The sequence below is a fragment of the Neophocaena asiaeorientalis genome, unplaced genomic scaffold (assembly GCF_003031525.2).
Source record: "Neophocaena asiaeorientalis asiaeorientalis breed wild unplaced genomic scaffold, Neophocaena_asiaeorientalis_V1.1 scaffold497, whole genome shotgun sequence".
NCBI lineage: Eukaryota > Metazoa > Chordata > Mammalia > Artiodactyla > Phocoenidae > Neophocaena > Neophocaena asiaeorientalis.
Genome location: NW_020174568.1, coordinates 770,643 through 784,462, shown reverse-complemented (window position 1 = coordinate 784,462; position 13,820 = coordinate 770,643). Strand labels below are relative to the sequence as shown.

General features: G+C 41.0%; 1 protein-coding gene across 1 annotated transcript; it reads right to left on the bottom strand.

Moving 5' to 3' along the window:
- Positions 1 to 2,562: 2,562 nt before the first annotated feature.
- SLC5A7 (solute carrier family 5 member 7) lies at positions 2,563 to 12,924 on the bottom strand. The gene is made up of 6 exons (XM_024757984.1): positions 12,777 to 12,924; positions 9,136 to 9,284; positions 8,176 to 8,319; positions 4,915 to 5,068; positions 4,206 to 4,423; positions 2,563 to 3,192 (listed from the first exon to the last, which is right to left on the bottom strand). The coding sequence occupies exons 1-6, from the start codon at positions 12,907 to 12,909 to the stop codon at positions 2,563 to 2,565; spliced, it is 1,428 nt and encodes a 475-aa protein (XP_024613752.1). The 5' UTR covers positions 12,910 to 12,924.
- Positions 12,925 to 13,820: the final 896 nt, after the last annotated feature.

The following is a 13,820-nucleotide window of genomic DNA, read 5'->3' as shown; positions in this document are numbered from 1 at the left end:
AATAAAGACCCTACGACTGTTGTTTCATTCCTTTTGATCCTCAACTTTTTTTTTGTCCTTTTAAAAGAATCATCTTGCTAATATTTAGCCATTTACTGGTGTATTTTACCCTAACCTAGTTTTTTTTTTTTGTATATCTAGTTTGAGAGTAGGAAAGAAAGACTAAGTTAAATAAACACAGAACATTACTTATTAGCTTAAATTATTTAAGTTTTCTAGTTTTTAATATCTTGTACAAGGTAAATGCTTTTCCCCCTTTATCTTTCTACTATTACAAAATGAATGGAATGGAAGAAATTTTCACTATTAGTATTAATTCTTTTTCACTGGATTTAAATATGGTCATTTGGACAACTGTTGCCCAACAAAACTGTAAAATATAATATCGGTAGAGACCATACTTTCTTGTTTCACTCTGCTATAACGTGGGTGATGTGTTTCTATGGAAGCATGTGCCTAAAGGGGTTGAAACAAAACTTTATGGTGACGGAGTGGGTGAAAATAATATTCAGGTAGAGTGCTGGAAAGAGGCACACATGAAGCATCACACTTGCCAGGAGCTGCAGTCCCCATCAATTAACTACCTTCACCTGTCAAAAATTGCCACCTTTGTAATTTTTAAAAACTGTGTTTCCTGCCCCTGTTTCTTCTCTCAACCCATGTCCGAGAAACTTGGGACTCCCACACTTACTGGTTCCAAAATTGTGCTCCTGTCCAAGCACTCCATTCTGAGCAAAGAGATGGGTACAAAAAAATTCCCTTTTCATTTAGGTTACAGACAATGTTTTATAAAGATTCTGAATGCAATGTCACATTTACCATCAAGCTTGGCTAAAGCATTAAAAATATGGGAATGACAACATATAAAATTATTTAATTTCACATTTTAAAAATTACCCTGTAAATTTAATTCATGTTTAATAACGAAGGAGAGTATTATTTGATGCTTTTGGACAATTGCAATAAAAAAAGGAATTCTAGCAAACAGTTGCAATAAAAATTTTGGACAATTGCAATAAAAAAAGGAATTCTAGCAAACATGACTTTTATACTTAATGTCGAACACTGAATTTTCACTTTGTCTGTGAATCACAAAAAAAGAAATATTTTTTGGAAAAAGTGCTTTAGTTTGAATAATTCAGGCTGCCTTTCTTTAACTGGATCAAATGCTTGGATAATTTTTCCGCTGATCAGCTCACTCTGCTCTTGTAGACGCAGCTCCAGTTATTTCTATAATGTGACTGATGGGAAATCATTTAAAATTCGAAAATGGATACAAACCATTACATATAAATATACACATATTTTTTTAACTCCAGAAAAGGAGTAAAATAATATTTAATGACCAACCTCATGAAAGTTATGTAGACACCAAATGTTAAAATTAAGTCCTTCTTCCCTTTAGGACTTAATTTTACTTTCTCCTTTCTTCCTCATTTTAAAATTCACGATATACAATTTGTAGTGGTGATCTGTCCAGTACCTAAGACTGGTTTTTGCAAAAAAGAGCCACAGGGTAGCTCTCTTGACGCTAAATCATCCTCATTAACTAACATTCAAAATCGAGTGGTTTCGTTTTTCTAATCTTACTACCATCAGGAGGTGTGGTTTGCCTCTCACTAAGCAGCTTAAGGTGTGTAGCTATCTCACCTTACAAACGGCTCAATTTCACTTCCAATACTAATACATAGCAAGTCAACAGATTACTTCTTTTCTCATGAAGCAAAATTTTCTAAACTTCAGATGAAGGTAAAAGTTCACTGTTATTCCTGTCACTTTCTACTTAGTGGCCTTCTTGATTTATTGCTGTAAGGTTGCCGAATAATCACGCCTTTCTCTCTATAGGCACTTTCCCCAATGCATATGGTAGTCGTATGGTAGTTTTAGACACACCCAAAGGAACCAGGATCCTCTGTCGGGACGGAATCTACTTTCCTATCATCTCGCATGTCAAGAAATGCCACTACACAATATTTTTTTGTGTGTCTGCTTTGCCTGCACTCAGAATAATACATACCACTACTAAAAGAAAGACAAATCGCATATTCAGCGAACGTTATAATTAAGAACATGAAGAAGGAATTACTCATCACGTCAGGGAATCAGCTGATAATTCACTGCACCATTCACTGGAGTGATGGGGATTTATTCTCACAACTTCAGGGTGAGAGTTAAACTAGACTCACAGGGCATTCACAAACAAGGTCGTGATCAAGGCTCCCCAGTCTCCTTGGCTTTCTCACATCGACTTCCTTTTTCCATAAGAAAGGTGAACACTCTTTTTGGCTCTCCATCCTTTGAGTGGGGTTTTATTCATGTTTGAATACTTAACAAAACTACTGAGAGTCGAAATCAAATGAGGGTGAGATGTGTCCACGAGGGAGAGAGAGATGCTGCTTCAGGGGTGCTTCCTTCTGGCTTGTCTTGGATGTGCAATTACACTAGTATATGGAGTTTTGTCCTCCTGAACGATATCTTTAAAATATATTTTATATGCCGCAAACCACCCTTCCGGGACTAGCCTGCTATAGAGCTCTGTCTAGGAAAGCAGTGAGGATGTGTTTATTGTAAATTATCTTCAGTCCCAGACCCCTCTGGGCTGGAATCCATGTGGAGGAGGGCCTCCTGATTGGTGAAAGTCGAGCTGAGAGCTATGCTCTGCCGAGGCTTCACAGGTGCAAGTTCGTCTAGCTTAATATTTTCATTTCTGACCAGAATTGTCCTATCCATGTTTTCTTCACTGTGCCTTGCAACGACAGCATCAAATACATCTAATTTTGGTGGCAAGGTTCCACTTTCAAATAGGTATTTGGCTAAATAAGAGATGCAAATGTTGGATAAGAACGAGGTCACCATGGCAAGGGTCTTAAATGGGAATCTCTGATTATATATGCCACTTTTATCAATGTAATAACCAGGGTAAAAGATCAAGGGCTGCAGGTTCAGGTAGGGCTCCCCGCCGGTTACTCTCAGGAAAAGGCCAGAAACGTAACCTGCCACGGCGCCATACGTGTTGGTCCCCTTGATGAATAGCACGCAGAGCAGCTGCGGGAAGATGATGATGTACACGAGGTCGGAGCTGAGGTACCAGAGCCCGTACACCGTCTTCGTCAGCAAGGCCATGGTCATTGCGGAAGCTCCGAACACGAACACCGTGATGCGCATGACCCAGACGAGCTCCTTGTCGGAAGCCTGCAAGAAACCGACATCGAGTCAGTTTTTCTCAGGACGTGCTGGCTCCTCTAGGAGGAGAATGAGATGCCTTCCTGTGTTTTAAAGCTGCTCTAAAGAATCCCCCTGGTTCAAAAGGCTCAGTCTATGGGTAAAACCAGCCGAAACCACAGCATGTGAAGCGAGCAGTCTAGGCAGCCTCCCCGGGCGACCTTGCGAGAGGCTTCGCAGTAAGCAGAGCCCACTGGCTGAATGTCAGAGGGAGACGTGAGATGCGCGCCGGGTCCTCGTAGGGGAAGGATAACACAAGGGAGGATTTCTTTACTTTCCACGTTAAGGAAAAGTTTTTCACGTGGCAGTGAGAGGTTGTGGCCTATCTGTCTTCCTCTCTTCCTGGAGGGTAACCGCCTTAAAAAACAAGTGGGACCATTTTGTTAACTATGACCTAGAAAACCTAGAGAAAGGCGAGCCTCAGTCAAGGAAGAAGGTGGAGGGGGGCTCTGGGCCCCTCCGTGAGTACGATTGTGCTGCTATGCGCCCTGGCATTCGATAAGGAGAATCAAACTGAGACGCTGTTTTCTCACAGAGGAGGACTTGGGGTTCGAGTGAAGAGCACACAGGTGTGAGACCAGCACCCATGAAATAATTACTCGTTATCTTCTGCTCTGCCAGGGTTCCTGAATTTCTCATCGTATTTAGTTAAACTCAGAGTTGTTCTAAGTTATTTTCGGTTTCATTGCTCGTTCGTTAGAAAGAGAAGACGTTTAAATTATTGCAAGATGACTGTACCTCTTGGGAAATGGTTATACTGCTTAGTGCCCTTCAGTATTAGCGTGAATGACAACATGCATTAAAAACCTCATATACAGCATAAGTAAAGCGCTGAATCAAAGTAGGGTCAGATTTTCATGCAGACTATTAATAAGTATAGAGAAACACCTACATAGTAACTGCAAGGATGAGAATAAGAGCAATAGCGTTATGTTGAAAACACTGTTCTTACTACCGCAAAAAAAAGCAAAAACTGTTCTTACATTTTGTCTGAAGGAAAGCTGGTAGATGTTGCGAGCAAACATCGAACTTGCTGACAAGATGGAAGAATCTGCTGATGACATGACAGCAGCAGAAACGGCTCCAAGACCAAAGTAAGAAATGTACACGGGGCAGAGATACTTCAGGACAATCGGCAAGATCATGTCTGACTGTTGGTTGTCCTTGGGGTCGAGAGGCCCGTATCCGGTCTGGCTCCAGTCTGTGGATAGAAACAACAAACACAACAACCAAAGAGCCAGCCAGCCAGCCAGCCATCTGGGGTCATCCTATTTACTAGGTAGCTTTCAAAATAAAATCAGAACCTATAAACTCGTCTAATCAGTGGGAAATCGAATTAGTCTAACAGGGCATGTTAGTTTAATTAGGTGGGAAGTCCATGTACTGGTCCAGTGAAATTGCCTCATATATTCCAGCTTCTAATGGGTTACAGGCTAGTCTTAGGCACAAATCTGAACAGAATATGGTGGTGTGAAATATATATATATAAATTACATATTTAATATATATTTCTCATCTTCAATGTTACAGTGGTGTCTGAAATATAAGACCATTGGTTGACATATTACAAGGGTAGATCTATGAACAGATGAGGAACCATTGACTGTGTGGGGGAGGGAGGGCAGCTGAGGGGTAACTGGTGACTTGGATGAAGCCTGAGTGAGTCAGTCAGTGAAGCTGCGGGAGATTTACCTGTTGATGCGCCAATGGCTCCAATGAGTATGGCTGGCAGAGCCATCACCATGCACCCAAAAGCTGCCAGGAAGGACAGCACTTGAGCGTAGGTGGCTGAGGATGAAGACAGGACCCTCTGGAAGTAGGCTTGCCACGGGATTCCACCCAGCATCTGCGTGGGAACCACGGGGACTCAAAATGAATTGGAGGCAAATAGCATCTATTAGGTTTTTTTTTTTTAACAATCACATTCAGAATGGTCACATGTATGGCTCTGAAGGGTAGAAAATGGTCCTACATGCCACCTGTCTACACTGCTGTCACTAAGTCACCGTCATAGGTTCAGTTGTGCAGAATTTCTCAAGTTCTTTTCTCTCATAATTATTTATGCACAATATTTTCTTTTGCTTAATTTACCTACTTTAAGCTGCATTATACACAACTACCCAGAAACCTTCAATTTGTTCTTACCTGGAAGTTTTAATAGCCACAAAATTATATTAAAAAATTAAGATTCTGAAAACATGAAGTTTCATTTGATTCAAAACACCCAGTGAATATTTCTGGATTCCAGTCACGTGCCAGGCAATGTAATGGCTGTCAGAGCCCAGAGATGAGTGAAAAATTCCTGCTCTTGACACCACTGTCCACTGGGAGGGTCAATGCGTTATGGTGTTTTCTAGACGGGGGTGTGCAGAGGCTCAAGACAATATAGAGCATCAAGAAGATACTAGAATTTCTCTTTATATTCATTTCTACCTCATACCTAAATATTGTTGTTTTATTAAATGATTTCCACAATGTGCTAGTACAGTACATATAAGCAGTTTATAATTCCTATCCCTACCTTGGGGGTGTGCTTAACATCCTTATTGAGGATATACAATAAAAAAGCTTGGAGACTCTGAACTTGCGTGTAATTTGTCGATGCTCTAAAGAGGTACATATGGGAACAATAATGAGAAACAGTCATCTGGGGGTAATGGAGGGGAAAGGTGGGAGGAAGACAGGCATGGTAACCATGGTAACCATACAGAAAGAGCATTTGAGTCCCCTTAAGTATCAAGAGGGTGTCACTAGGTGGAGATGGAGAGGGAGGAGAGTTCTTGGGAAAGAACCCAATATGAAAAAGAAAAAGAAAAAAACAAAGAGGCAGCCATTAGACCACCGTGTGTTTGGTACGGGTAGAGGTCAGGGTGTGTGTGGGTGGTGAGAGAGGAGGCTGGAGCATCCTCTCACTGGCGTAGGGTCAGTGTTCAGTAAATATTTATCATGTGAGTGAGCGAATTGAGGAGGGAACTTCCCACATCACAATGTGTTGAAGTTGCTTCTTTGATTGTCTGTCTCTCTCACCGGCCCCGAGTTCTGGGATATCTGTCTTGTTTATTATTGTCACATCTGTGCCAATCACATATTGGCTCCAGAACAATTTCCTTCTTATAAAAGCCAAACAAGCTCAAATGCAGAACAAACAAACAACAAAACAAAACAAAGGCAAAAGAAGAAATTCTAAAATTCATCATCCCATGCCTCAAATCTATATGCTTCCAAAACTTTTCCTTTTGTTTTGCAACCTGTAAATCAGTATATCATTGACATCTTCCATGTCGATGAATATTTCGTCAATAATTTCAATGAATATGTGAATTGATATATCATAATTTACATACCTGTGTCTATGGACATTTAGGTCATCCAGGTTTGTAAGTCAGGTAAAATCTGGCCTCCACTGACAAACAGGAGCTCTGATGGAAAGGTAGAAATGGGCTTGGAGGGGTGGGATGTGGGTGGGCTGCCAGCGGGGAGACCAGTGAGGGGCTGTCACAATAGGGCCAGGTGATCCAGGAGCTTGATCTAGTGCTAATATAGGGACGGGGGAAGTTTAGGGTGGGACGGGCAGATGCCTCTAGATTACCATCAGCAGGACTTGACAAGTCATTTCCATGGCAACTGGAAGATCAGAGACCATTGGTGAAACGTTTCAAGGCTCGCATCTACAGTTTATTTATTCGGTCAGTCATTCCGCATCTATTATTTCATTTCAATTTATCTCACAATTTGAAGGATGAACATGACTTAGTCATACAATTTTTTTGAGTTTGGAGAAACTGTAGCAATCATTGGATATAATGCCTTATCTTGAAGATGAGTAAATCCGAGGACTAAAGTGTGGTGTAGGAGAAAGGACTTTGGGGTCTTGGTTCTCTGTTTCAATCTGTCACTCAGACAATGGTGTGACTGGTAATCAAAAAATTGCCTAGTTTTTCTAAGTCTCATCATCTCTCCCATATAACCATAAAATACACCAGCCATGAAGGTAAAATTATACATACATATAATATTTAATCGCCTTCTCCATTCGATTCATAATTGTAAACCATGCCCGAAAAATTTCAGCCAAATGCATTTCTTAACAATCGTTGGGGAAAAAGCCCTCCTCCCCGCCACTGGAAACATCAGTTTACATGTTTTCCTGTCTTCTTACCAGTAAGTTCTTCATGGGGGCAGACACACCTACTTTCAGTGTTAAAATTTAACAAAATGCCAGAGACACAAAATGAAATCACAAAATATTGTGAATCTTCTAAAAAGGGAACAAACGTGAACAATTTCCCCTTAATTTGATAACAATTAATCTATTGCTTACTTTGAAATCAAATACATTGTTTTTTTTTAAAAATACATAACCCCTCTAGCAAAATCACAGAGTCACCAAATCTCTGAGGGAGAGGTTCTCTGGTACTCCCTCCCCCTCAGTCTGTGATCTGCCTTGATTTCTTCCATGCCCACCCCTCAAGGCTACCACCTTCACCCACAGGTTCTGCACATTCCCAGCTGCCTGACCTCCCAGCCTTCTTTCTGGGCATCTGTCCTGGGTGACACCTCCCTTCCCTACGTATCTCATGCACTTAAGGCCTTATGACACCACAAATTTAATTAGAGACTGAATGAGTTACTTATTTCAGAAGAAGTTGGATTTTAATGCCTTAGTCCAGGATACAAAATGGAATTTTTAGATGGTGTGGCTCTCAGGTTGGGGGAGGTATCCGGCAGTAGGGCGTGGTGTTCAGCACAGTGTGGACACACCACACATAGCCCCAGGGAAGTGATCGCTTTGATACTTGTCAGTGCCCCCATCCTTCTTCCAGCAGGAAGCAGTCAACCCAGAAACGGACAGGAGCGCTCATTTCAGTGTTACATATAAACACTAAAGTCTTGGAAGCGCGTTTGACTTTAGGACAAGTGAGAGTGCATTCCTCGGGTAAGAGCATCACTTACCAACAACAGAAAGCTATCGAGCCACGTGTAGACTTCAAACGGCTCAATGGTCCCCAGCCAGGGCTTCTGGTACTTGGTGTGCACGGCCGTGAACCCGATGTCAGCAACCGCAGAATGTGACAGAGCGAAGGGGACGCTGATCCACTGCAACCAGAGCGCGGGAGAGCGTTAGGCCGTGTGACTGTCTGGGACGTGCAAGATTTAGTTTATTAGTTTTTTCTCGTAGATGGCACAGCTCAGTGTTCCTCGTGTTCAGGGAAGAACCATGTTCTCTGTGGGACACCGAGAAACACTGACTTAGGAGAGTTAGAGGAGCACATAACCTCTGTGCTAGCGATGCCATTTCACGTTAGAGCAGCCACCAGAGACCTTTGGGAAGAAAACGCTGAATTTGAGAACTTGACATATGTTTATACATAAACATTTTGTGTTTCCTTAGAATTGGAAGAAGATATCCATTCCTTAAAGTGACCGAGAAGATTTGATTGAAAAGAATTTCTATGTTCCATGAGCAGTTTCATGGATTAACCAAAACTAATATAAGGAAGGGTTAAGAGACAAATACAGATTAGTGTCAAGATTTAAATTTTAACTCTGAGGGAAGTTATTCAAGGGAGATCCCACATGTGTTTCCATCAAGTGGAGGCATGAAGGAGAGGAAGCCCTAGACCTTGCTAAGACTTAACTGAGGGCACTTTTCTGTCAAAATCTCACAACGTGACTAGAGGTTTGTCATCCAGTTGATCCACAGAGAAATGAAAAATTGCCAAAAGTATACGACTTACTGTGTATTACGCATGATGGGAAAATAGCATTTCTGTTCATTTTTGCTGAGTTAGTATAAAATACCACATTATCTTTCACAAAAGGAGAAAGGAAGGAAAGAAGGAAGAAAAGAGAGAGAAGGAGAGGAAGAAGGGAAGGAAGGAAGAAGGAAAGTCTGTGAACGGCCCCACTTACCAGTCCCACGAAAATGCAGAAGAGCTGAACGACATCTGTGTAGGCCACGGAGTAGAGCCCGCCCACCAGGGTGTACAGCGTGGCGATAAGGGCGGAGACGATGACGGACACGCGCACATCGGCGCTAATGATCACGCTGATAGTGGCTCCTGGAGGGATTGGATGAGAACAGCCCAGGTGAAGTCTCACATTCAAATTCTTCCATCTCAGTAAACGGAATATGCACACGCATACCTGCATTTACATACATACATATACATACACACACACACACACACATATATACATACATATATGCATACGTTTAAAAACCTTTCTTTCTGAAATTAGTGCTTTGCTCACTTATTTGTGTGGGGACACCTGAAATTCACGATTTGATTCCAGATCCATGACACATACTACACTGAACACTACTAGAAGATCCCGCAGCAATGCCACCAACTACCTGAAACTCTGACTCTTTTGAACATATGCAGTATATTTACTCACATCCATGAGAAAAATAAGGCTTTATGACAAGCATAACCACCCATCTCCACAGTTCACAATCAGCATTCATTTGCTCTTTTGCGTTAACTCTGACCTCAGCCAGCTTTTACTAGATGACACATGGTAAAAGGTACCAAGGTTTGAAACAAACTTGTAGGAGAAAATAATAAAATTGGTGACCTGTTCCTTCCAACTTTTTCAACTTTGGGAAAGACGACTTATCTTATTTGTTTGCCAGAGAATTCCAGTCTTGTCTCTAGGACGTCAGTGCACTGAAGAGCTGTAGATTTTAGCATCACGTTTTAAAGTAATTTTCATCATCAAAATTGTAACCCTGCCTTAGAAGTCAATCTATGCTTTTCTGACTTTCTGACTTTGTTTACTATGTTTGTTGGTGTCTGCATTTCCAATAGAATGTTATGGTGTGGACAGCTGGACCACTGCAGTTCTTGGACCACCAGTTCAGAATTCACTTGCTGCCCTACACACCCTTTCCCTGTTCTTTTCAAAAGTGGTATCATTTATATTTCGTATTATTAAACGCAGCAATGATATTCCTGCCACGTTAACATACATGCAACAAATCTGTGATTTCTTTGAATCATTACTTGCAATCTTGCATTCTACTATCGCTTCTCAATGGCATGCTAATAGCATAGGCAGCCCACCCGAGATGAAAAATCCATTATCTAAAGAGCAGTATATTTTGATCTAAGATAACAATGCAAAATATTTTTCAAGAAATTTTTTCTTAGTGCTTTGGCTTCGGTATCAAAATTGAATTACTTTCTTGCATAAAAACCAGTTGAGGAAAGGAAATGCCCAGTAAGGAATTGGGAGAGGAAGACAAGGGAAAGCGGTCAGTTATTTGCAAGTGACTTTGGGTAACTGACTGAATTACTGTTGTATATGGACATTTAACAAGTTATTGTTTTTTTCTCCTGAGATGATTTACTACATGTTGAAACTTCAGTCACAATTCTTTGTCATTCATCTTTGGTCTAGTTCTCTACTTTAAGAACAACATTTTAGAGTCATACCCCATGAATTATGAAAAGTCCAATCATTACCCAACCTCTTTTGAATGCTGTTTAATTTCCCACCCTTTTGTGAAACTTCTATTAATCCTACACGTAGGGAGGCTGTATATTATAGAAGAAAGATCACTAGACGGGGAACCGAAAGATTTCGGGTCCTAGTAAATGCTGCCATTTGGCTGTAAGTCAGTGGTTTTAAAGAAGTCACCTACTTTCGTCCCACTATTAAGGTTGGGATGAATCTTTTCTCTAAATATTTTCTGAATCACCCCATCATTTGTCGTTAGTAAAATCAAAGTTATACTTCCAGCTCTGTTGTGAAATGTTAATTAACTCATGCAGCCGTAAAACTAAATATACTGCAAATAAAGTTATAAAAATTATCTGAATTGAGCCATTAAAAGTGTAAATGTACATTTCTTTAAGAAGCTGTAAGGGTGTTGTCTGTTTATACCAAGAAGGTAGTTTAAGATACTCCTAAGCTTTAGTGGTGAGCTACGCTCACTTATACATATTCACAGTAAGGTGGTGAAAGATCTCGTCCCAAGTTATTTCTAATAAACACTAACTTTGAGTTCCGTCCAACTATTATTTTTGAAGAAAATAGAGGCGTTAATTTAAAATCCACACACATTCTCTTTACCAGAGCACATATTTCAAGAATAGCAGTAATATTTCATAAATGTTGTTTGACATGTGTGTGTGGACAGACATTAATATATCTTACGTATGTGTTGACAGGCACACACAGATGTAGACACATGTATTTACAAAAATAACTGATTGCAGCAAGGTTCAGTTTAGCTATTAAATTTCCAGAATACTTTAGAAATAATAGATTATTCATTCTGTTCTCCCGTCAGGGCTCTGTTATATAAGTTGATCTTTATTCCGTGAGAGTGAACACTTTGTATTCTGTCTAGAATAGTCTAGAGAGACAGGAATGAAAAGTGGTGTGAACTAATATCTGATATTACAGAGACCAGATCTGATGATAATACGGAGACCAGAAGACTAGCTTGTAGTCTAATATACAACAGAGAAGGGAATTCATCTTATCTGACTTTTGTTTTGTCCACTTAAAGTCTGACTGTAGACATAAGCCCATTGTTTCCATATGTAAGAGGAGATGGAGAGTAACACAGCGTGTTCTGGGTATCACACATACACACGGCTCACTGAGGAAGGACAAGGAACGTCCAGCTCTGCTGGTCTTCAGGAAGGAACTCAACACTCAGTAGGACGGTGTAGATTTCTCCTTGATGAACAGGGAGGGTACTGAACCTGAAGATCTCCCACTGAAATCTCTCATTTTCTAGGTCCTATCAGTGGGCTGAGAATCCAAGGACCAAAGACAGGCTGTGCTCAGCACTGATGGATCTTGATAGTAAGTTAGACCCCAAAGAGTCTAAGTCCATTTTCCAAATCCCTGAATATGTCTACAACCCAGCAGTCTAAGATGTAATGGGATTACACTGAGAAAGGAAGGATTGTTGTTTTCCTTTTTCTCTTTTGAAGAACATGTAGCTATAGGTGATTCATTCATTCGTTCATTTGTGATAGGACTGTAAGTGTTAATAAGACACCGGTCCTGCCTTCAAGAAATTGACAGTTCCTTTTGTGAGATTGGAAATTGGGAAATAGATAAATAGGCACGTAATCATACAAAGTGGTAAATTCAATGGAAACAGAATTCCTGGTGCCTCAGGAAGCCCATGGGAAAGGCATCCAGCAGGTTCAAGATGACTGCCCTGAGGAAGTGACATCTCTAGCAGATCTGAAGAAACTACCTGGTTGGCTAGAAAGGAAAGAGGGGCGTGAGTCCTAAGCAGAGGGCAGTGTGCTTGCAAAGGGTCAGAACTGCCATTCTGGAGGAAGGGAGAAGGAAAAGCCCAAGTTGTAAGAAGCCTTCCTAGCCTGGTTCAAAGACCTGGTTTTAAGCAGGAAAGGGATGTGATCAGATTGGGTCTTATGGGAGAAAAGCAGGGGGGTGGTGGCATTAATCCAGGTGCTGGAGGTTGGGGGTGGCCTGGCCTGTGGCTGAAGAAAGTAAAGCTGTGTACCTGATGCTCATTCAACCAGAGATGCGCACAGACGACGTTCTTTGGTCCTTACCTAAGGCGGAGAAAATGGCCGCAGCCCAGAACATTTCCCCCATCAGTGCAGGAATGAACAGGAGCCCTCCCATGCGCTTTCCATAGATCTGCTGAAAGGGGTCTAACATGGTCACATATCCCTTGGAACGCATGGGTTTGGCAAAGAACAGACCACCTAAAGGAAATTAAAGCAAGCGTTAATGAGAAAGTGAAAAATCCCTAATACAATAGTCTTTGCCAACCTTTTACTATATATAATTTCTGAAGGGAAATGAATTTTTTACAACACTGATACATGCTGAGGAACCTGTCTGCAAAATCCAGTGAGTACAGGACCAAGAAATATTCAGCAACAAAGTGGAAATTTCTTAACACAATTGTCGTGTGCATCCACGGCCATACATGGCATGGAAGAGGCGTGTGGATTGAGACACATGGACCAGCAGTGCACTCGTAAAATGTCTTCATGTATCTGTGTCACCCAGCAGGGCATTCAGATATTTGATTAAGCACAGGATCCAACAAAAGTGTTCTAAGTGAAGAAATTTAGGAGCTCTCTGTTATATAATATTCTTGACGTTTTATTAGTTTGATTTACAAAATGAAATGCAGGTACAATTCAAGTTGATTCATTTTTAACGATATGTCTACACTATTTTGGAAAGAAAAAACATCATTATGTTAAGAAATTCACTGTTTTGATAGCAAAACAATCAAGGGAATTTTTTAAAACATATTCCATAATCAAGAGATCCAATCACCTAAACGTTAATGTTACCGCTTTCTGATAACAGCTACTTAGGGATTTCCGGTAGCATTTCCCACAGCAGTGGTTCACACCGTTTGACTTATTTCACTTGTTATTTATACTCCTGATCTATATGCTTTACTGACTGAGTCACTCGGGTGTAAACTCTGCTTACCTAGAATCAGGCTAAGGGAGTATCCAATTGGTGCTTGAGCCCACGCTAGACCGTAATCCGGAACGTACACGGCTTCGGCCGTCCCATTGATGTAACCTCCTCCGACCCAGGTGGCTGAAACAGAGTGAGAAGTGAGGGGA

Bases quoted from the DNA above. Each gene is read 5' to 3' on its own strand.
- SLC5A7 (XM_024757984.1), bottom strand. From the start codon at position 12,909: ATGCGTTCCAAGGGATATGTGACCATGTTAGACCCCTTTCAGCAGATC. The intron at 4,424-4,914 runs GTAAATCTCCCG...TTCTATCCACAG, and splicing joins AGCCATTGGCGCATCAACAG to ACTGGAGCCAGACCGGATAC. The intron at 3,193-4,205 runs GTAAGAACAGTT...GGTTTCTTGCAG, and splicing joins AGCTTTCCTTCAGACAAAAT to GCTTCCGACAAGGAGCTCGT.